This window comes from Arabidopsis thaliana, chromosome 4 (genome assembly GCF_000001735.4).
Source record: "Arabidopsis thaliana chromosome 4, partial sequence".
Taxonomy (NCBI): Eukaryota; Viridiplantae; Streptophyta; class Magnoliopsida; order Brassicales; family Brassicaceae; genus Arabidopsis; species Arabidopsis thaliana.
The window spans coordinates 12,814,491-12,836,254 of record NC_003075.7 but is presented as its reverse complement, the minus strand read 5'-3'; the positions used below and the strand labels follow the sequence as shown (position 1 = coordinate 12,836,254).

The 21,764-nt window shown below is 36.1% G+C and overlaps 8 protein-coding genes across 12 annotated transcripts; 3 read left to right on the top strand and 5 right to left on the bottom strand.

Annotated features, from left to right (window-relative positions):
- Positions 1-305: 305 nt before the first annotated feature.
- On the bottom strand, positions 306-5,340 carry AT4G24970 (Histidine kinase-, DNA gyrase B-, and HSP90-like ATPase family protein). Its single transcript, NM_118629.3, has 19 exons — positions 4,662-5,340; positions 4,499-4,573; positions 4,385-4,419; positions 4,232-4,310; positions 4,011-4,103; positions 3,853-3,937; positions 3,628-3,703; positions 3,185-3,313; positions 2,895-2,993; positions 2,705-2,806; positions 2,281-2,436; positions 2,068-2,163; positions 1,897-1,948; positions 1,703-1,814; positions 1,534-1,607; positions 1,312-1,445; positions 1,177-1,230; positions 980-1,102; positions 306-886 (listed from the first exon to the last, which is right to left on the bottom strand). The coding sequence occupies exons 1-19, from the start codon at positions 5,128-5,130 to the stop codon at positions 806-808; spliced, it is 2,124 nt and encodes a 707-aa protein (NP_194227.2). The 5' UTR covers positions 5,131-5,340; the 3' UTR covers positions 306-805.
- A 1,611-nt stretch (positions 5,341-6,951) lies between these two features.
- On the bottom strand, positions 6,952-8,399 carry HVA22D (HVA22 homologue D). 3 transcript variants are annotated; one of them, NM_001203901.1, is made up of 5 exons: positions 8,149-8,319; positions 8,002-8,028; positions 7,567-7,873; positions 7,395-7,414; positions 7,012-7,299 (listed from the first exon to the last, which is right to left on the bottom strand). In NM_001203901.1, exons 2-5 carry the CDS (start codon positions 8,016-8,018, stop codon positions 7,236-7,238), a joined length of 408 nt encoding a protein of 135 aa, NP_001190830.1. In that variant the 5' UTR covers positions 8,019-8,028; positions 8,149-8,319; the 3' UTR covers positions 7,012-7,235. The 3 variants fall into 3 exon arrangements, with proteins under 3 accessions (NP_567713.1, NP_001190830.1, NP_001119048.1); NM_118628.4 differs by lacking the exon at positions 7,395-7,414 and having other exon boundaries at positions 6,952-7,299; positions 8,149-8,399; NM_001125576.1 differs by lacking the exon at positions 7,395-7,414 and having other exon boundaries at positions 7,567-8,028; positions 8,149-8,318.
- Positions 8,400-9,499: 1,100 nt separating this feature from the next.
- On the bottom strand, positions 9,500-9,973 carry AT4G24950 (uncharacterized protein; the record flags this gene model as incomplete). Its single annotated transcript, NM_118627.1, has 1 exon — positions 9,500-9,973. The coding sequence occupies one exon, from the start codon at positions 9,971-9,973 to the stop codon at positions 9,500-9,502; it is 474 nt and encodes a 157-aa protein (NP_194225.1).
- A 72-nt stretch (positions 9,974-10,045) lies between these two features.
- Positions 10,046-12,759, bottom strand: SAE1A (SUMO-activating enzyme 1A). The gene is made up of 10 exons (NM_118626.3): positions 12,522-12,759; positions 11,946-11,997; positions 11,644-11,839; positions 11,487-11,566; positions 11,277-11,393; positions 11,054-11,104; positions 10,901-10,967; positions 10,674-10,777; positions 10,490-10,594; positions 10,046-10,397 (listed from the first exon to the last, which is right to left on the bottom strand). Exons 1-10 carry the CDS (start codon positions 12,602-12,604, stop codon positions 10,284-10,286), a joined length of 969 nt encoding a protein of 322 aa, NP_567712.1. The 5' UTR covers positions 12,605-12,759; the 3' UTR covers positions 10,046-10,283.
- A 998-nt stretch (positions 12,760-13,757) lies between these two features.
- AT4G24930 (thylakoid lumenal 17.9 kDa protein, chloroplast) lies at positions 13,758-15,077 on the top strand. Its single transcript, NM_118625.3, has 4 exons — positions 13,758-14,134; positions 14,208-14,322; positions 14,382-14,451; positions 14,536-15,077. The coding sequence occupies exons 1-4, from the start codon at positions 13,866-13,868 to the stop codon at positions 14,757-14,759; spliced, it is 678 nt and encodes a 225-aa protein (NP_194223.1). The 5' UTR covers positions 13,758-13,865; the 3' UTR covers positions 14,760-15,077.
- A 209-nt stretch (positions 15,078-15,286) lies between these two features.
- Positions 15,287-17,091, top strand: AT4G24920 (secE/sec61-gamma protein transport protein). Of its 2 annotated transcripts, NM_001341719.1 has the most exons (4): positions 15,287-15,455; positions 15,539-15,683; positions 15,883-15,998; positions 16,516-16,938. In NM_001341719.1, exons 1-3 carry the CDS (start codon positions 15,349-15,351, stop codon positions 15,922-15,924), a joined length of 294 nt encoding a protein of 97 aa, NP_001329073.1. In that variant the 5' UTR covers positions 15,287-15,348; the 3' UTR covers positions 15,925-15,998; positions 16,516-16,938. The 2 variants fall into 2 exon arrangements, with proteins under 2 accessions (NP_001329073.1, NP_194222.1); NM_118624.4 differs by lacking the exon at positions 15,287-15,455 and having other exon boundaries at positions 15,519-15,683; positions 16,516-17,091.
- Positions 17,049-18,528, top strand: AT4G24910 (glucuronoxylan 4-O-methyltransferase-like protein (DUF579)). The gene has a single exon (NM_118623.2). The coding sequence runs from the start codon at positions 17,354-17,356 to the stop codon at positions 18,299-18,301; it is 948 nt and encodes a 315-aa protein (NP_194221.1). The 5' UTR covers positions 17,049-17,353; the 3' UTR covers positions 18,302-18,528.
- Positions 18,529-18,632: 104 nt separating this feature from the next.
- On the bottom strand, positions 18,633-21,449 carry TTL (coiled coil protein). Of its 2 annotated transcripts, none has more exons than NM_118622.6 (7): positions 21,126-21,449; positions 20,765-20,891; positions 20,343-20,634; positions 20,168-20,244; positions 19,697-19,751; positions 19,128-19,558; positions 18,633-18,887 (listed from the first exon to the last, which is right to left on the bottom strand). In NM_118622.6, exons 1-7 carry the CDS (start codon positions 21,386-21,388, stop codon positions 18,867-18,869), a joined length of 1,266 nt encoding a protein of 421 aa, NP_194220.2. In that variant the 5' UTR covers positions 21,389-21,449; the 3' UTR covers positions 18,633-18,866. The 2 variants fall into 2 exon arrangements, with proteins under 2 accessions (NP_194220.2, NP_001328379.1); NM_001341718.1 differs by having other exon boundaries at positions 19,697-19,742; positions 21,126-21,428.
- Positions 21,450-21,764: the final 315 nt, after the last annotated feature.

Sequence of the window (21,764 nt, the reverse complement as noted above, 5' to 3'; positions counted from 1 at the left end):
TTGGCTCGTTCGTATCAACATTTGCTTGCAGTTTTTGGAACAAAAAAATATAATTTTTTTTTGCAAATTTAAAAGAGAAGTTCAAAAAGAATGTGAGCATTTCAAATAGTTTTTTAAACTATATCATGCATCCTTACACTTATTTGTATATTTTGTTTGGGAATGGGCAATAAATGCACTAGAAAGAAGGCATTGCTTTTGACAGACAGAGCACAATGTGTCATTAATAAAACAGAGTTTTGCAGAGCTTTGGTCTGCTTCTCTCAACCTTTCTCGACCCCCTCCTCCTCTTCATTCATATTTCATTTTGTCATTTTTCTTCTTGTTGAATGATTCCCATTTCCTAGTTGACCTTATTTAAAGCCACACACGCTTCTCTTTAAAAATTTTTTTTTTTAAAAACTTTGAAACCTCTCAGGCGTCTGACATCAAATAAACAAGACATCAGTTCTTATATAGTAATGGTATGAATATATATAATTGAGCCAAGATCTCGACAAAGTCAACCCAAATTATTGCTAAAATTGGTTGTTTTTCACATGGAAATCGTTAATGTTACTGCAATGGCAGATGCTAAGGCTATGGGAATGGTATAAGTTTGTAAGGAAAAAAAACAATCATAGGTCAAAAACATTTAGAGATGTTACAAATTTCCTATCAATAACACTAATCTACAACATGTTGTATCCCACCCGGATCAGATCAGGTCGAGTCACAAATAAATAGAGATGCCTTATTAATCAATTAGGTTACACATGGAATCTCGTCTTGTAATCTAACCTCCAAATATATGCAAGCTCTATGTTTAATGTCTCCAGCTCGGGACTTTAGATCCCTCCATCTTTTTTATCTTATTCAACAGATCATCGATCGTGTTCGACGCTTCCTGCAATGAAATGTTTTAGTTTTATTTAAGGTAAGCCTTCAAATGATAATCAGACGAGTCAAAGGAGAAAGGTTAGTTTAATGAATGAGGAACCTCTAGCTTATTTCTCAAAACTTCTTCCTCCCCATCACGTCGGTCTCTTTCCTCTGAGAATATCTCAATCAGATTCTCTTGCTCTTTCTTCATTTCTTCTATTTTTTGTCTTGATAATTGAACCTAAATTAACCAGGAATCCATCAGGCTTGCAAAGAAGCTGTAGAGATTTAAAATGTCAGAAAGTAAGACCTTACCTCAACTTCAAGTGCCTTCCTACGCTCCTTTTCACGCCGCAGCTCCTCTTGCAACTGAGAGTACCAAAGAAAAAATGAGAGATCTATTACAATGAAGAGATCGTTTTGGTTTGAGATTTTGGTGGGAGTATTTACCCGTGCACCATCTTTCCCAGATACACCGTTGTCCCCATTATGATTTGGATATGAGCTTGAGTAGAACTTGTCAGAAGCTGGAGTAGGAGTTTTGATGCTTGATGGTCCCTCACGATCATTTTCTGGTGATGAGTCTAACATCCAGAAAAACATTGTTCCCTACAAGTAAAATCTCCTGGAAATGTTGTATGGACGTTACAAAAACAAATAAAGGCACTATACCTCTGTTATCATAACCATATGCAGACTTTTCACGTCGCCTGGGCGCATAGCCAATTTTGTGACAGTTCGTACTCCTGATCAACAAGGAATGGAATGTTATTATCCCTGAAACATCCATTCCAGGCTTAAGGATATTGGATTTTAAAACAACATGAGAAAACAGTCAGACCAGTAAGTCTTCTGCATTTGAACTAGCCGTGACTCAAGTCTAGCGAGAACTGTTGTACGCTCAAACCCTTGCTTATCATGAGCAGGCTCAACAAAATTAGCTTCCAGAACACCTATTAGCAGAGGAAACTAGCACTGTGATCTTCACATAAAGTAAGTGAACAAAGTAATAGAATTTCCATGTAAAAACAATACCTATGACCCCACGACCATCACTGCCTGTTGCATTCCATATCCTCCAAAATGGCTGATAACACAAGTTAATAAGAAATACACAAGAATATGAAATCCGCTGTTTATCTTGAAAATCAAAGGCCTAGTATGGAGAGTTTAGGCAAGCAAAACATGATTCAAGTAGAAGCAAACCTTGATGAGCCGATTTTTGTGGTAGACATTAAAGCCTTGAACATCAACATGATGTTTTGCGTCCTTCACAAATCCAATAATTACAATGGCAGACATCTGATAAAAGAAAGTTGTGCACAATACCAGCTTTATATTATAGCTAGAAGATCATGGTCTGTAAATAAAAAAAGAACTATAAGAAGGCTTGTATAAAGAAAAGTTATTAAAACTTACATTTGTCACAACTCCATATGATTCAGACTGTGGTCGATATGTGATCTGCTCAGTCTGCATCATGTCATTCACTACGCTGTGGTGCTCGACATCTATTCCCCGTAGAATGATACGAAACCCAGGTGGAATTCTTAGGTAGAGGATTGATACATAACTCTGGGAACATGTCGAAAGGATGTGAGAAACGAACTTGTAGAATACAAGGACAAGCAGTCTATTCGAACACAATTCACAATAATATTCCTATTCAAGCTTTTTTATTATTCCCCACTATCACATCAAAGTACGAAACCTTCAAGTACATTACAAATTTACAGTCCTAACTAGCATAAGACTGTCTATAGCTAATTTGGTAATAACATCTTCCTGGGTATTTATTATCTACAACAACAAACAAAAGATAATGGAAAATAAGAGTTTATACCCTTAGTGAGTGTTTGTATGTCAGGAAGTGCCTAGAATTAGGAAACTGAGAAGCCATTTTGATGTTTCTTTCTTCCCGATTGACACCTCTTAGTTGGATATCCTGCAGATAAACAATATTTTATCCATAAAAGTTCATAGGCATTATCTCACACAATAAGCCACAAACATTGAGGAATAAAAACACATACATAAGGATCAGCATCAAAATCGAGTTCTAACATCCCTTGATCATCTTCCCACAGGTTATATATGATTATCCGTGTGCCACGATCCTTCATCAGATCAAACTACAACAAATGAAGCAAAAATTTAGTGATAACGTTTGTTCACAGAGACAGTAAAGGGGTGGTAATAGATGGAACCCATATCAAAGGAGTGACAGAATAAAAGAAGATCAAATAGCTTAGACGCTCTCATGCAAAATTTCTTAGTATGAATAAGTGATTAAGCAACTGCTTTGAACAAAGGGAAAATATACCTGATGAAGAAGATCTTCTTCACTAGAGAATGGCGACCATTGAATTATTGTTTCCACATTTTTATCCCAATCTCTCGTGGAAGACCGGATTATTTTACTCCATTCAGGGTCCCTTCTTTCATAGTCAAGCTGTCATTTTAAATCACATAACAAGAGAATATAAGGATATAATGAATACAAAATTCTTTTAAATTAGAAAGTATACGTTGTGGACATAAGACATATTAGTGCTTCACACTTCCTCTAACACTGAACAAAGATTGCAATAAATAGTGTACACGTAACCAGCTGATACGTGCCACTGAATCCCATGTTAACCAAAGATTAGAAGAATCATGTTGTTGAACCAAGCAATTGAATGGAATTTCATATCAGAATACAACTCATAATAGAGCATGAAGTTGTTCTCTAACAATGCCATAAATGAAACAAAGAACGATTACCATGGGAACAACAATGTCCTCCTTTCCTGTGCTCCTTAGAAATGTATATGATAGGAGTCCGATGCTCTGCGTAGAGCTAAAACCAACATCAAGTAAATTATCTATTAACCAAAAATTATAACTTCAACTATTGTTCATATTCTTCGGGAATGAAATACAATCCAACAAAAATGATAAAAGACATGATAGCCGAAAGGTGTAACACATTGATAATAAACAACTAACCTCTTTCCATCTTTCCCAGGGCAACGCGAGAAAACAATAACATCAGCTCCAAGTCTCATTGTACTAGTCTTAAACCCATTGCCATCTATAAGCAGTAAATAAATTAAGCATCTTCCTGCAAACTTTCGATATAAGTCGGATAAACAAAGAATAATTACATTGTCCAATGGTGTTTGCAAGTTTGCTTTTTGCAGAGTATCCTAGAGACATGCATTGTCGCATTTTTTCAGGGTCCATCCCACCCCCGTTATCTGCAGTTCAAAACATAAGGATTCTCGTAGTACATGAGTGGACAAAAGTGTTGCATTTTAGGCAACCAATAACCACATGAATAAATTAGGGAAGAGGTTCTTTAAGAATTGCTAGGTAAAGTGTATACCTTCAATTAATAACATCCTGTTTCCCCCTTTGTTGTTTTCTAGCATGTCTACTTTAACATAAGTAGCTCCACTGGCAACCTGATATCAACGAGAGAAACCATTACTACACATCATACAATCTGTCTAAGACAAGTAAAGAAACAAAAACCTACCTCATCCAAGGCATTGTCCAAAAGCTCTGCAAAAGCTGCATAAGAGAACTCAGATAAGCTCAAAAAAATAGAGGCAAACTCGCTCATATAAAGGTTGACCAATAAGAATAATACCTCCAAGAGCCCATTTGTGACTAGTTGCATTAGAATGCAAAAACTTTGGATGGACTCTTACATGATCAAAACCACCTGAGACACAAATTGTAACACTCAAAAGTTTTGTTCCGACCAACATTCCACATTACTGTCTAATGAATAAAATTAAAATTTGGTTTACCTGAAGAAAGATCCCAGTTATCGCCAGCTGCTCCTTCATAATCTCCAGCTTTCCAAAACTGCTTACAACCGCCAATCTTCCCAGACGTGCCGGCATACGGTGGCGGCGGCGGCGGCGGTACAGGCCTGAAGACATTACACGGATTCGCAGGAATAGGATGCGTCAAACTTTCCGGTGGATTCGATTGGCCGAATCCTTCCGGTAACCCAACTCCTAACTCAGCAAGTGTTGTTACCTTCTTCACATTATTCCTATCCACTTCGGAAGAACCTCCAAAAGTATCTCGTCCTCTCTTCAGACCGACGAAGTTGTTTCCTACTTTCTCTAATCCACCGGCGACTTCTCCAATGTCGGAGTCGTCATCACTACTACAGAGATCGACTACAGTTACAGATTCTCTCCCCGGAAAGCCAGCCGGAGAAGTAGATGGAAGTTGAATCTCTCGCTTCACGTGAATACTGTTGTCCATTAATAGAAAATTTGGACAAGAAGATGAAAGAGTTGAAAAGCAAAAGTGATGATGAATTTAAAGTATTGACTATTGACTAGTTGAAAAGAGAAAACTTTTGGAATGTTTGCGCGAATGAATGATGAAGAAATCGAAAAATATTGGGAAAGAAAAAAAGAGTATTATATATCTCTTCAGAGAAGGAGGAACAAAGTTGACTTAAGACTTGAGAGGCTTTTCTAGTTTTTTTTTTAAATTATTATGTTAGTTGAGAAGATGGACCGTTTAAATTGTAAGCTCAATTATAATTGATTTTACACAACTAATTCTTATGGATCACACAATAGACGGCCCATAGACAAAATAAAACCCTAACGAATCTTCTCTTTCATTGTCTGTTGAAGTTTTTCAGTTTCTTGTCTTTTGGGATAAACATTAGCTGTGGAAAAGCTGACAAATGGTAAAGAAACTTCTGTTCGAGTTAGATCTCTTGTTTTAATTGTATACTTCATTCGTTAGTCCATTGTTTGTTCACTCTGTTTCTTCTTCTCAAGTTGTGTAGCTAATAACAGTGAATTGTGTTAGTCTGATCTTTAAGTTTTTTTGCGTGTGTGGTTTGGTTAAAAACTTAAAATGCATAATTGAAGTTGGCCTTGTGTGTTCCATTGTATAGCTAACTTAGGTTTCTCTTAGAGGAATTGATTGGTACTAGTTCTTTACTTCAATCTAAGAGTATGTGTAAGAATATTATACATGTGATATAATTCATGCTTGCTTCAAAACCGTGTAACATAAATCATTAATCAATTGCGGTTGCGGTTGCGGGAGTTTGCGGAAACAGGCGGTTGCGGTTTCAAGCATTATCAAGCGTTTTGAACGACTGGTTGAGCGTTTGATAATGGGTGCGTTTACGGAAGTTTTATGACTGGTAAATCAGCGAGTGCGATAGTAATTAAATAAAAAATAACCAAAATAAATATAATATATTAATTTTAAAAGAAAAAATACAATATATTATTATGATAAATTGATAATATTAGAAAATTAAACATGCTTAATAATTAAAACCATAAATAAAACATTAAATTCAAAAATAAATAAATTTTGTAAGAAAAAGCTTAGTACTTTATGCATTTGGTACATCACCAAAAATTGCATCAAGTAGTGTAATAAACTGTAAATAACGTTGAACTCGTGGATTTTCCGGATTGCCTCTATACATATGATAAAGTTCTAACAAGAAACGGGTCATCTCGTCTGACCAAATAATTTTCTAATCGAGAAAACAAATCAAAACATATATTCAATAAAAAAACTCAAAAAAATACAAAATAAAAAAAATGACGATGCCATGAAATACTCAGAGAATTACACTAGCTAATGAATGGATGAAAGGATAGATCATACTTACGTTTGATTTTTGATTTTGATTTTGATTTTCGTTAGTTTGGGTAGATGCCATAATTGAGAAAATAGGGTTTCAATATATTGATTAGGGTTTTCTGATAAGAATAAAATATATAGGGTTTGGATGGAAGATATAATTATTTTAATTAATTAAAAAAAAAAATTAACCTAACCGCTACCGCCCGCAACCGCAAACGCTTACGGGAAGAAGCTTTTGAAATCTGGCGATTTCAAGCGGTCCAAAACGGTATCTAGCGGTTTCTATGATTAGTGTCAAACGCTAACAACCGCTACCACCCGCAAACGCAGCGTTTGCAGGTGGCAGAGGGAGAACCAATCAAAACATTAGTCACTGGTTTAAATTGCGTTCTAACTCTGTAAGCCTCACTTCAATTTTGGTTTTAGGCCCCAAAAAAAGGGATATACTGTTATGGGTTTGATTCGGTGAGATATTTGCGTCATCAAAATATGTATGATAAGTTCAAGAAGGGACACAATTGGAAATTATTAGCGTTGACATTAAAGAAATACGCGTGGAAGATTAGCGATACAATCATACAAGCAGAAGAAGCCATTTTCTAATTTAAAAACGATTACACACCTCATCAGTCATCATCATCAACATTCCTAAACCCATTTTTTGTGATAAATAAAAATAAAGTAAAAAGTAGATTAGACAGGGACATGATGGGACCACCACCAAGACCATTACAATAATACTAGTCAGGCTTCTTCTGTCTGCTCCACCCTTCTGATTCAGTGACTGTGAGCCTCGTGTCCCTCCTATATCACATTTTAAAATTCACAATTAATTTAAAAACGAATTAAAGAATTAACAAAAGTATACAAAACACTTGTTATACGCTCATGGTCGCTACGTTAGAGAATTAGGCACACTCTTACGTTTCCTAGGACTATATTCAATGCATTATTAATCTTTATAAACAAAGATTCGTTCTTTGACCCACCAAAGAATACTAAAACTAATGGTTACTTTTACTTTTTTTTTTTGCTTTATGAATCTCAAAACCAAAAAGATAAAAAATTTACCCGGTGGGGGAAAATGGAGTGGAGGATGTTGGGCTTGGTGGGCTTGGAGTGGGTGGAGCGGAGGACGCCGTGTTTCTTGAACTGTTCTCTAACAACACGGTTGTAGATAAAAGCTGCGCCTTGAAACTGAGGAAGAACTAGCCAAGCCACGAACACAAGTTTCACCGTATACCAAATCGGAATCCACTCAATAAGCGATTGCAGAATCAGTTCCGTGAGTGAGAGGAACGAATATATTATCCAATACGCAAGCCACTGTTCATCGTCCACTTTTGTTGTGCTCTCCATTGCTATCACCGATGCGTACCTGTAATCAAAAACATAATTAGTAAATATTCACAGATTTTTGTTTTTAATCTTCAACAAAAAGTAGAGAGATCGAACCAGAAAGAAACTTTTTCTTTTGTTAAAGGGTTTAACAAGAGAGAAACTTACAATGGATAAAGTAACATCACGATAGGCCTGCATATACATTACCAACAAATCGATTACGGTTTGGATTAGAAATCGAAACAGAGGAAATCAAAAAGTAACTAATTTTGGAAACATAATGGAAGGAAAATTAAGATTAAGAATAATTACCCAGCGCCTGAATGAAGAGCAGTGAGGAAAGTCCAAAATTTGTCCATTGTTTTTCTTCCTTTGCAAGATTTTTGGAAATGTTTAGGGGCTCTGTGAAATAAGAGAGAAAGAGAGAGCGACAAGTCTGTGTAAATTTCGAGGCGAATCAATTTTATGTAGAAGAAGAAGACAAAGAAATGTGAAAGGAAGAACCTAATTTATAGAAGGAAGGTAAAGGTATCTAAGAGAGAAATGGTACGGTTTGCTACAGAAGTTGGTTGGTTCACACACTTTTCATTGGCTCTTATTGGTGGAATATCATAAATAATATTTTATTTTTATTTTTTTAATTAACGTCGTACTAGAACGCTGATGCCGACATACAACTAGTCCGGTCTGGTCTGTCTTTGGTCTGTCTGGTTCGATTGGGTTCGGTTAGTTTATCCCACACGTGGCGAGATTCTAAGCTTGAAGGCGTCGACATGGCACCGACCTTAAGAATAAAAAAGACAAGACGTCGGTCGGTGAGAGCTTATGTCATTTCTTTATTTCTTTATTAATCTTTTAAAGAGATACTTTTGTCATTTTATTAATCTTTTTGCTGATTATTATTTTACCTTCTTTGCAAAGTTCAAAATTTGTGATTAGTTTGATTAAGGGTGAAACTAATGGGTTTGATTTTCTCCCAAGTCACGTAAGCTTCGGAAAAAGTTATGACCCAATTACATTCTTTTGTTCCTTTGATAGTCTAATTATATATATTTTGAATCTTCTTAACAAGTAACTTCGTAAAACCCAACAAATAGTTGATTCAAGTAAAACATATGACTGATGGATTCAAAATGAAAGATATACTTGGAATTATGCTTTTTTTCTTTTGGGCAACAAAACACTGCAAATTCATAAAAATAGCTTCCAAAAATGAAAACCCAATAAAGATGTAACAATTGAATGTGTGGCCTTCTTTTGTTTGAGTCCATTTTCTATTTAAATGATTAGCATCTTTTTTTGCTCAACTAAATGATTAGCTTTAACCATACTAATTTTACACAAAACATATTTTCAACATTAGTGTCACCGATGCACCTAATCACCACCAATGTAGTTCTTTCCCCAAAAAAGTTTATGAATAGAAAAGATGTAGAGGGGTGTAGTTTTTGCTTCTTCATCCAATGATAGAGTATTATTTTGTAAGATTTTCCTAAAACCATAAATACATACATTACTTATACTGTTTTAACCAACATAGTTACAGCCAAAGTTGAAGAGGTTCAATGAATTAAAAGAGAAGGCGAGAGGTAATAATACAAAACTAAACTTTTTTTATTTATTGAGATTGATGAACATTCTCAAACCAAAATAAATAAAAATATCAAGTAGGAACCAAAGTAATGATTTGTGTATTCATGGAGAGATGATCAAAGTGGTTCATCAACACAACTAAAACCCATGACAAAAGCAGCACCATTGTAACAGAAACAAATCTTCTAATCGTTGTCTTCTTCTTTGCTTTCGTGGTATCACTCGAACTCGTCACATTCGAAGACCAACAAGATGAATGAGAAAGCAATGTCGTCTTCTTAGTTTGATCATCATCATCAGAGTCGTGAAAGAGTTTTCTCCTTAATGGCGATATTTCTTGTATCATCTCTGCCTTTGGTTTGTGTTGGAGAGAGAGCATTAGGTTTCTGGGAGAGTTTTCGACATACTCAAGAGCATCTTCCACGGTAATCCATGAAACCGCAGATGAGTTTTTACCTGTTTTCATGGCTGTCCATTCCTCCTCAAGCTCTCTCAACTTCTCCTTCAGATGTTCGTGTGAACTACTCTCCTCTCTTTCTTCCATTTTCATTTCTTACCATTTACTTTGCTATGAATTAAAATGAATGTGGTTTATATCACTGTGAGATCTCTCACTAATTACTTTTAAAAACTTAGCTAGTCTTTGAATTGAATTATAATATTTGAAATTTGAAATTGAACAATTCAAATGTCAATAACTGAAAATGATTTTACCGAAGGAAAATCACAACTGATCCTCCACTAAATTCTGCATTAAATTTGTTCATAATGTGAAGGCAAAAAACAAACGATTGAGATATACATGGAATCTCAGAGATTATAGAGTTTAAACTAAATCAAGGCCCACTGGTTGTTTAAGAGGTAAAAGAGTCGGAAATGTCTTCCATCACACCTTTCCCATCTTCACCATCATAGTAGAAGAAGTTTTTCAACGGGTCTCCTTTGCCTGATACTGCTTTGATCACCTCCTGCCACATCAAAAAATCTTTCTTGTCAAATTACAAGTTTCTAGTGAGAAGATTCGAATGCGATAAGAGAGTGAAAGTGAGAGAGAGAGAACCTGTGCTAATATTCCTCCCACAATGGCACAAACTGGCGGGAATTCAGTAGTACCAGTGATAAGTCTCTCCAAGAGAATATCTGGTATATGGCTCTCGCTCACAGACTGAGAGACAATATTCAGTTATTCAGTGAACCTGGCAGTGACATTTCTAAATAATGATAAAACAACTAAACACACTTACGTTTGCCTCACAGAGTTGCTTTTTGATTTCCAAGACTCTGGCAAGATCGAGTAGCGAACATTCTCCATGTTTACGCCCTTCACTCTCTTCAAACACTTCTATTACTGAAAATTTCATGAGAATGCCAAAGATTAGTGAAGAATTTTTGTTGTATGTATCTGCCTTGGGATCTCAATTTTCATTTGTGGAAAGTAATAAAGAAATCAGCTGTAGTAACTAGTAACTACCTCTCATAGCAAAGTAGAGCTTTGCTGTTCTCCGAGGAATCGGTTTCCATGGTACCGATATAGCTTCCTGTGGCAATAAACAAATCTAATTTATCACAAAATCCTATGCAGATGTAAGGATTATTAGTAGCGAGAACTAGTGTTAAATTGTACCTGAAAACTTGGAAAATTTAGTTCGCATTCCACCATCTCTTCAAGCTTTTTCTGTGGAAAGAAAATTATCAGGAAAACAATACAAAGGACATTGTGCAAATTAGAAGTTGTTAATGAAGTTTAAATGTTCAATGGAATTATAGAAATTTAAAAATAAGCCAGATGAAATGTCAAAACAGCACATAATCAACAGAAGAAATGCAACAACAAATCATGCAAGTACCTTTGTGTACTTGTAATCTTGGAGGTCCACAAAGATTTCACCACATGAGTCTCTACAATCGACTGTATAGAATGCGACACGTTTCTTTAACTTCCGACATTTTTCATTGACATATTTCTGCAAAAAATAAACAGACAACGTCATGAAGAGATGTATGGAGCAACTAAAGATGAAAGCAAGTGGTAAATATGTAAAAGGTGGTATAAATACTTTGGTAGCACGAGAACCATAGCCTATAACTACGACATCAAACTGCTCAAAAAAATCAGTGCCAAGCATTGACAAATCACCTGAAAGATTTGAAAAATTGATCAGATAATAGTCGGTATGTTTTTAAAACATTAACGGAGAGGTATTAGAGGGAAACCTTTCTCTACGGAAACACGGACCATAGGGTTGAAATCCTTGAGTGAATCACTACAAATCTCAGCCACAGTTTTGCCACTGTAAACATTTTCATCAGGCGGAATCAAAAAGTTAGCGTTCAAGGCCTCCATGTTTGCTAAACGATCATCCATTAAAGTCACTGAACCAACTCCTGCCAGCACAATGTTCTTGCAAAACTAACCCACCAAATGGAAACAAAGCCAGGAAATGCAGTAAGATACCATTAGATTAAACTAATTGAAAAGCATGACATCTCAGCATGAATTATAGAGTTACAGCTACCTCAGCAACAGTCCCCTTAATTCCAGATACCAAGATATGAGCTTTGGTCAATCTGCAAGGCAAAACACCAACCTCACACTATATCAAATCGTGCCAAGCTTACAGAGTAATTACATGGTAGTGTAGTGTATCAATAAAATAAGCTTCAGCAAAAAGCAAAATATGAATGAATACATCAATCTTAATAGTTAAAAAACAAAACTCTCATCTCAGAACAACCTAAGGGAGCTCATAATTAGGAATGCACTAGTCTAGAAGCAGAATCCAAACGCTAAACCAATAATAGGTATTAACTAAAATTCTCTTAAGACAAAGACAAACAAATAAAAACCAAAACTGAAGCCAAGAGAAAGTAATCGAATGGAGGAGAAGCAAAAAAAAATACAATTTTAATGATCTAAATCCGCATTTAAGAAGGGACCATTAAGCATTCTCCTAAAATGGCCAAATAGTAAGAGTTTAGTACTCAAAGCCGACTCAAATCATAATTGAGATGATGCAGCTTAAAAGCACTTAAATTTAGAAAAGTGAAAACAAGATTGAGTGTTGAAAAGAACAAGGGGATGAGAAAGTAACCTTCTCTGAGCATTAGCGCCCCAAACCCTAATCTGGCGGTCGTACAAGGCAGTCTCCTGCTCGGTAAGCTCTTCTCCGTCCATTCCCAAATTCAAGCTATCAATTCAACAAAGCTTTGCTCTAAGAAACTAGAATTTGCGTGTATAATTTTACTGGATTTATCTATGAAAACTGGAGCTTTCGATAAACCTAGTCCTCCCACTGGGTCGATTTTGGTCAACTCTCTCACAGTGTTTGCCAAAAAAGCAACGGAGGTTTCTATTTATTTTATTTCTAGTAAAATAGAAAAAGAAAAAATATAAATGGTATGTTTCGATCGCCGGTTGGATCCGGTCCGACCGCATATCAGTTGATTAATACAAAATTTAATACATAAATTATACAATAGTTTTACACAGTTTTCATATGTTCTACGGTCATAATTCATAAACCTAGTCTCCACTGAATCGATGTTTGGCAATAATCATAATTCATGAATTGATAAAAATATTTTTGAAATACTAAAAAAGCGTCGACGGTCAAATTGGTTTGAGTCTTTGCATGGCAACAATGTCGGATTGTCACCGGTGCTTTTGTAAGTCTTAACTTTGGTTTGATAAATCAAGTAAAAAAGTAGTATCTGTTTTGCAGGTTAAATACTGAAAATTTACAAGAGTTTTCACCTCTTTTGTTTGAGTAATCATCTATATCAAAATATTATGAAATAAGTAATATTATAAAAAGACATACCTGCGAAATCGTGAAAATAGAGTTTCCTTGTCCAATAAAATGTTGTTCATTCTCCTTTAGTCCTTTCTCTGCACAATTCTGCAAATGTTCAAACACTGGTGAATATAAAGAAACATATTTAATTCTCTCAAGACCATTGAACGTCTTATTTTCTATCGTTTCATTTGCCTCTCGCTCTCTTTAATTTAATTCGGTGGTAATTTTTCTAGTGGCATGAGTCAATAGTTTTTTGTTGGTTTAATGAAACATTCAATGAACATGTTACGTGTATCGGTGTATCATTAGTTACATTGAACTTTGCCGCTTGTAATTTACCATCGAATTTTTGTAATAGGATGATGAAAACTAGGTGAAACGCTATTGGTATTGGGTGAAACTCTATTTCTTGATAATTTTCTACCAATCTCATAGTGTTTTTATTGTGGTCAAACAAGAACACATCTCACATTTTATATCGGGACATTATGGAATTTGTAGTCAACTAAAATTTAAAAGTTCAAACATACAATAAAAAAAAAAAACAATTTTAATTAATTTTCATTTCAGTAAAGCGTTTTGAGACACTTATATATTAATAATATTTGGAGGAGAAGAGAGTAACCATAAACTACAAACATGAGTTTGGTCGCCAGTTTGCAACTCATCCTCCCGCCACGGCCGAGAAGCACCAAGTTGTTGTGCTCATTGCAAAGCCCAAAACAAGAACAAGAACTCTCTTCTACTTCTCCTCCAATCTCTCTTTTACCAAAACTAATCTCTTTTGCTCTTGCTATCTCTCTAACTTCCTTTTCCCCTGCCTTAGCCATTCCTTCTCTCTCCTCTTCTCAGCCACTCACCACTCCTTTCACCCAATCCAAGTTCGTCCAGACCGGTCTTCTCAATGGGTTTGTTCCTCTTCTCACTCTGATTTCTGCTCTCTAAACAAAGCTAATCTTTATTACTCTCTTTTTTTTGTAGCAAAATTAGGCCTTGCCCTTCCACGAACCCAGGATGTGTATCGACGAATCCAACCTCATCTTCCTTCTCTTTTCCATTGACGATCCCAGAAACCGATACACAGGATCCCATTGAGGTATATTTCCTCCTATCTTCATCAATTTAGCATCGTTTCTGATTATTTGTTCAACGCAGAAACTGAAAGAAGCAATAATGAGCACCCAGAAGAACCCCAAGTTTGTGGTTCTTGAAGATACTCCCTATGGTAAATTATTTCTCACCACAATTGGATTTTTAAATGATTCCCACCAAGGATTTGAGGAAAGATCACACACAATTGCATTTGCAGGGAGGTATGTGGAGGCAGAGGTAGAAGGAGGAGGATTTAGCAGAGATGTGATGGAGTTTTTGGTGAAGCAAGATGTGGTTGCTTACAGGTGTATGGCCACTAAGGTTACCTTTGTGTATCCTTTCACCACTGCTTTTGGAGACTCCAAGGGACAAGAAGAGAGGTTGAAGAAGCTCATCGATCAGCTTGGTTGGTATGCTCCTACCTTTGAATCTATGGAATAAATTGCAAGTAATGTATATTTTGTTCATCACTTTCCAACTTACTACTACTTGAGACATTAATATGAGTTTGTGTTTGTCCTTTGAGAACCAAAGAAAGCTATACAACTTTTTCAATTGAGGAGCTAGGTGATGTGTGTTACAATTTCCAAATGTTATATTGTACCAATGTCAAGGGAGAGGAGTGTATTCAACCACATCTTTTAGAATTAATGATTTTGTGTTAAAAGGACAAATTCTATGTATACAATCCATGAATGTTAAAAGTCCAATGATATCTGGTATTCTTGGTTATAGATGTACACGTCTCTCAAGGTTATTCTGGTGTACTTGATCTTGACTTGTCTTTTAAATGGTTAGGTGTATATAGGAATATTTTGACTCAAAACACAAAGGTGTGTACATGTTATAGATCTATGGTTTTGATTGAAAATCTCAAAAAGCTTTTAAAAATCATATCAATTTCTATATATTCATTCATTTGAAATCACTAAAATTTTAAAATCATTTTAAAACTCACCAAAACCTGATGTTATCCAAGATCAAGAAGGGAATGTTACTCAGCTAGTGCCTAGTGCCATAGCCGTTTAAAATGGGCTTTGGTCAAAAAAAGCAACGCGAGCCCACTATAGTTTTGACTTTGCTGACATGGCACAACTCCGTGGAGGATCGGTCTGTGATTGGTTCTTCAATATCCATGTGACGTTCCCTCTCTCTCTCTTTTTCTATATATCTTCTTTGCCGTAATTTTTCCGAAGACTCACAATTTGTTTTTCATTCAGAACAAATAATAAAAACGAAACACACAAAAAAAAAAAAAAAAAAGAAGGGACATGGACGCCATTGATTCCGTCGTGGATCCTCTTAGAGACTTTGCCAAGGACAGCATTCGCCTCGTTAAGCGTTGTCATAAGCCAGATCGCAAAGGTATTACATCCTTCCTCTTATCCCACGAATTCAACGAGATCGGTCAACGGATTTTCCTATTTTAGCTCGAAATTCTTGTCTTTAGATCTGTGTCTTTTAATCGTCTGATCAGCTGGATCTATATGAATTGTTTGAGTATGGGAAGATCTGTGAATGAGGAGAGATCCGTGTTTGATTCTGTTGTTTCTGTTGTTTGTAGAATTCACGAAAGTTGCAGTCCGTACAGCAATCGGGTTCGTAGTAATGGGATTCGTGGGATTCTTTGTGAAGCTCATCTTTATTCCAATCAACAACATCATCGTCGGTGCTACTTAGGTGATTTCTCTTCACCAATCTCTTCTTTTTCCAGCCATGCATTGATCATTTTCATACTTTTTCAATTGGTTAAGCTACTTCATGTAGTATAGTATAACTTAAGATTGTTTTTGATCTATCTCTACATCTCTTAAACAGTGAATATTTTTCGGAGATTTCAATCTGTAGATACAAAATAAGTTATTGCATTTTACATATCCTGGATTACTCATTGAACTTGAATTGGCTTTTGTGTGTAGCATGCACTGACAGATAAGTTTGGGAACAATTTGTTCCTATGATAGTCTTTGAAATTTGGTGGTGAAAAGAAAATTGTTGTAAGGAGTTTTGTTCTGAACTGCTGATAGACTTGTGATTGGATCATGAACATTGCATTGGCATGTTAAGGGAATATGCATAATAGAAGAGAGTGTGGATGATAGAGATGAATTGGAGACTTTCATAGTAAAAGTTTTTTTTATTATGTCCTTGTAATTTTGGAACTCCTCTTCTAAAGTTTTGTTTGACATGTTTGCAGATAACAAAGGGAAGATAAAAGATGGAGAAGGGTAGTTACAGCTTTGTTGTTTTCATGAAGACACTTCACAGTTTTTTTCTTTTTTCTTGTTCAGATACTCAAAAAGAGGAAACATTTTGTGAACCTAGTTTAACCACACATTTGGGATCAATCTCTAGTAATTTTCTTTCTGTTTAATGTATGTCACTGTTTATTTCACTGTTCCGTTAGAAATTTGAAAGTTTTGGTGAAGGTGGATGAGGCTATACCCTTAGTTGTGGTGATGAAACTTACAAAGTAAAAACCTCAAGGGCCTATTTAAGTTGACACAACAATTCAAAGTTTCAAACCATATATTGTTCGTCTTGGCAATCAAGAGAAGCTGTGTTTTTTTTCTCTCTAAATGGAGAGATCCCAGAACTGTTTACCTAAATCTTACTGAGGATAAATGTGAGGCTTTAAAAAACAAAGCATCGCTCCTAGTTTTACTCTTATTAAGACTTTTGCCTTGTAATCACCACTCTTTGAAGAGTTTCATGGACAAATTAACTTACCAAACTTGTTCAGTCCATCGCAATCACTTAATAGTTAATACACGTTTGTTTCTATTATTTGCTACTCCAGTGACATGACAAATTGAAAAATAATAATCATGATATTAGGTAAATCCAAACTAACAAGCAAATGACATGACAACAAGAAAAGGAAAAAAGAGAGCATCTTGGAACAGAAGCAATACGACTTTTCCTTGTTATTCACTCGAAGATGACATAAACACATAATTTGATGACATTTAAAACCAAAAGCTTGACTCTTTTGAGAACCGGATGATATTGAAAGAGAGGTGAGAATAGTAATAATGCCTCCGCAATTTCATCAATCTTCCCTTTCTATTCTCAATCCTCTACTCAGGTTCTCACCTCCTTCCTCCCCTGATAATCCCAAACACCAGAGGTTATCAACGATTAAGATGCCTAAATTCACTGTACGTAAGCTCATACCTCTTCTTATTTTCGTTCTATCAAGCCTCTCTGTTCTCCGACTCCTCCGGATTTCATACAAGTCTTCTTCTAAGTCCCAGTCCTCATCTTCAACCACATTTCGCTTGAGTCCAGCTGATTCCAGTCAGCAGCTCAGGGCTAATGAGGGCCCAACCGCTCTCATGGAAAAGGAACTGAAGCTCTTATCAGATACCGTTACTCGTAGATCCCCATGCAACATTCTTGTTTTCGGGTTTGCACCTCAATACCTCATGTTATCTTCAATCAACACTAGAGGTATTACCGTCATTCTGGAAGATGAACCTGCAAAGATAATGATACCAAAAGCTGAAGTAAATCCAAACAACACAAGAATCTACAGCTTAAAGTACCATCAGATGGAAGTAAGAAATGCTTACAATCTGCTTCAACATGCTCGAGCTAATCCCGCATGTGCACCAAATATGAATAATCAACATCAAGGCTCATCAGACTGCAAACTGGAACTGAGGGATTTGCCACAGCAGGTACACAATACCAAATGGGATGTGATAGTTGTTGATGGCCCCCGTGGAGATGACTTAGAGACACCAGGTAGGATGGGGAGTATATATACTGCAGCTGTGTTAGCAAGAAAAGGAAGTAGCAACTCAACAACAGATGTTTTCGTGCATGATGTGCACAGGACAGCTGAAAAGTGGCTCTCCTGGGAGTTCTTGTGCCAGGAGAATCTGGTTTCAGCTAAAGGAACCTTCTGGAAGTTTAGGATCAAGCGTCAATCAAATGCATCCAGGTTTTGCTCACCAGAAACAGTCATCATCAGATAATAGCTAAATTTTGTACATTTAATCAAGAGCAACAATGTTACTCCCTTAGTTCTACACACTACTGTGTCTTAATCTCATACCACCGTAGGGAAATATTCGAATTAAAGTAATTTAGTGTACAAATGTCATTCTAAATATGTGTATCCAACTAGAAAATAGATACAGTTTGTTGAGATGGCCACAATCTATGAACCACACAACAAAGTTATTTCACTTTATCTCCCCCAGAAAAAGAAACATCAGATGAAAAGATTTAGATCTTTCTTAAGATGAAGAACCCAAAGGAAGATCAGATAGTGGAGAAAGGCCTTCTCCATGCTATATTTTATTACTGCATAAGCTACGTAAAACTTTAACCCTTTAAAATCTCTCGTACCAAAAACAAAATTTTATCCATTTTTTACACTACTTGAAAGGAGTCCCAGGATCACATACTTCTAAATTCTATCATAGCTCAACATGAAAACAAGATACATTGGAGTAGGATCTCCAGGAAACGAGGATTATAAAATTCCTACATGAGATAATCCTTACTAGTTGCCATTTTGGATGTCAGCCACCGCCATTACTCACCACTCTCTCTTCGCTGCAATCACAATTAATGTATATACATAAGACCACTGAAAAGTATTTCTCGAACTAAATTTAAAACAGTAGCAACAAAGCAATATGTATCCTTTTATGTTGAGTATAAAAGGAAACCACATGATATGTCGCTAAAAGGAATATCAATCCAAACAAATACGTTTGAGAAGTAGAAAAAATATCAAATGACATGAGACCAGTAGTCATTTATAATTCAACATGAGCAAAGGTAAAAACTTACCGCCCGTTTGCTAATGTACGGTTGTATTTTGACTGGTTCTGATTCTGTAGAGATGCTTTCAGTTTTCACTAACTTCCGTTTTTCCTTCTCAAATTCTTTCCTGGATTCTTTTCTAGTGCCTGATTGCCAAACCCGACCAAAGTTGGGAAGCCAGTCTGGATCAATGTTACTCTTCGTTACATGTCCACTCTTCTCCATTTCTATCTCTATCTTTCTCCTTTCAGCCCATGCAGCGCCAACCCTATTAGGATTCAGCTTACGATTCTTTCCAGGTACCTTTGCCTGAAAGCGGGCCACATCTGATTGGTTTAGTTGAACACTAGAAAAATCCCCATCATTTGCATCAAGCCAAGGTGGAGGAGCTCCAGAGTGAACGTTCCCGCCAGCATCAGTGGAATGTGAGGACGAAATGCTAGTCATTCCCACCACACCTGAAAAAAATAAAACCCATGCCATTAAAAGTAGTGCATATAAGATTGGCTACGTTAATGAAATTCATAGACCTAGACGATAAAGCCCTAATCATGAAATTAACACAACGCAGATCAAATTTGAAAGCAGAGGCCTACCTGGAGGATTGTAAGAGCCATCAATTTGTTTCTTATCTTGGCTCACCTGATAATTCTAGATGAAGACAATGTCAGTCACAGGCTCTTTTATAAAAGTTTGGACTTAGCCAATGAGATAGCTCTGGAGGTATGATGTAGTTGAACACATGGAAAAAGATAGCCAAACAGTGAAGGAACTTTGATGATAAAAACAACACACAAAAGTATTTCTTACCCCAAACTTTAATAAAATTCATTCTGCCTAAAAAACCTCTCATATATAGAAGAATTTTTTTGATGTGCAAATTACGCATATAACACATAAGAAATTCCTGAACCAAGGAATACTTAAGACCATAAACTTTAGAAAAACTAGCCTATAACCAAAATTCTGAGCCAAAGAATCCTCATGATGAAACTAACAGGAAGCGTCATATAGATGCACCATAACCAGATTATCAGAATATCAATGTTACTATGACTGAAACCCACCTCTTGGGTGCAATAATTACCGTTGCCCGAGTAGTCCTTGCTTCTACAAGGAATGGAATGTTCGCCAAACCCGTTCCCTAGAAAATATAATTATAGAGAGTTAGAGACTATTATACACAACTTGTAAACACTTGGAAACTGACAAATTGTGGAGGTCGGAATCAACCAAAAATACCTGATTCATCACATAGAGGGAATTGGGAATCATCCATGTTCAGATATGAACCATTATGTATAACTCCAGGAATCTCTGAAAGTGATATCTGATACTCATTCGTATTATACTGTAAAGGCATAACATCATTTGATTTATATGAATTTATATGGTGTGCAGGAACTTTTTTAATTCTATCCATAGTTTCAAACGCAAGTTTAGTGTGGATATCATTAGATGTCCCAGACAGCTGTCCACAGGACCCTTCAAAAGATGCATCTTCATTTCCAAATGACTGACATTTTTTCTCCCACTGCATCCAGCATGAATAGAATTTCATTAGAGATTTCAACGAATAACATGGCTACACTCTTAAACCGCAAAGGTTGCAATTGAGATCTGTAAAAACAGAAGAGCATAATATTCAAGTAAATAGTGCATACCTTAGCTACATCAGCTTCTGAAATTCGGAACTCGTCTATGCAATCCATTGCCGGGCCATTTTTCGACAGAAATTGCTTGATATTCTTAAGATGATCGGAACTTGCGAAGTGATTGATAGCCTTAGAACTGATACAAAGTTTCCAAACAAAGTATTATGTGCAGTCAAATAAATCAATTATCATCAGAAGACGCATCAGTTTAGATACAATCCCAGTTTTCTAGCACAGTTTCAATCAACTCTTGCGCACTCTGATTCTACATTCAAATAAAGTAACACAGCTACTAATGTTCGCACAACAATGAACCCAAATCAAACAAACAGTCACAAATCGAGAGGAAAGAGAAAACGGAATGGCATACCAGGCGAAGGAGCTACCGAGCTCAACAATGTCCTCATCGCAGAAGACACACCAAACACGGTTTTGCGACTGCTCTTGTGGCCGTAGAACGCTAGGGTTCTTCAGGAAGAATCTGACGTCAGCTATCTTCGATCTGAATCGATCGAGTAAGGAAGAGAGGGAACTTTTGTGGCGAGGGAAGTACTTGTGGCGCGAGCCTTGGTCGTGATGAAACCGGCACACCGTGCAGAACTCGATTTCGCTCTTTTTCGATGGTTTCTTCATCTTCTTCTTCTTTCTTTCCAAAGTGACCCGAATTAGTGATGCGATTACAGCGCGATTGAAACCGAAGCCACGGTTGCCAAATTTAACAATCAAGCTTTATTAATTTCCGGTTCAAAGCCGGTCCGACCCGGATCAGCCTAATGTACATAAGTCTGAATAAAACGAAAATCCGTTTTTTCCGTTATCATTATTTGTTTTTAAAACAGTATGAACTATCATTAAGAAAAAACTGTTAGAATATTAAAAAGAAACTGTTAGAATATTCCTGACTAAAGATTTGACGGTGAAAGAAAATATTTGATTTTGTTTAATTCGATAGACATGAATCAATTTTGGGATTCCTAGATATATCCTGATTATAATATATATATATATA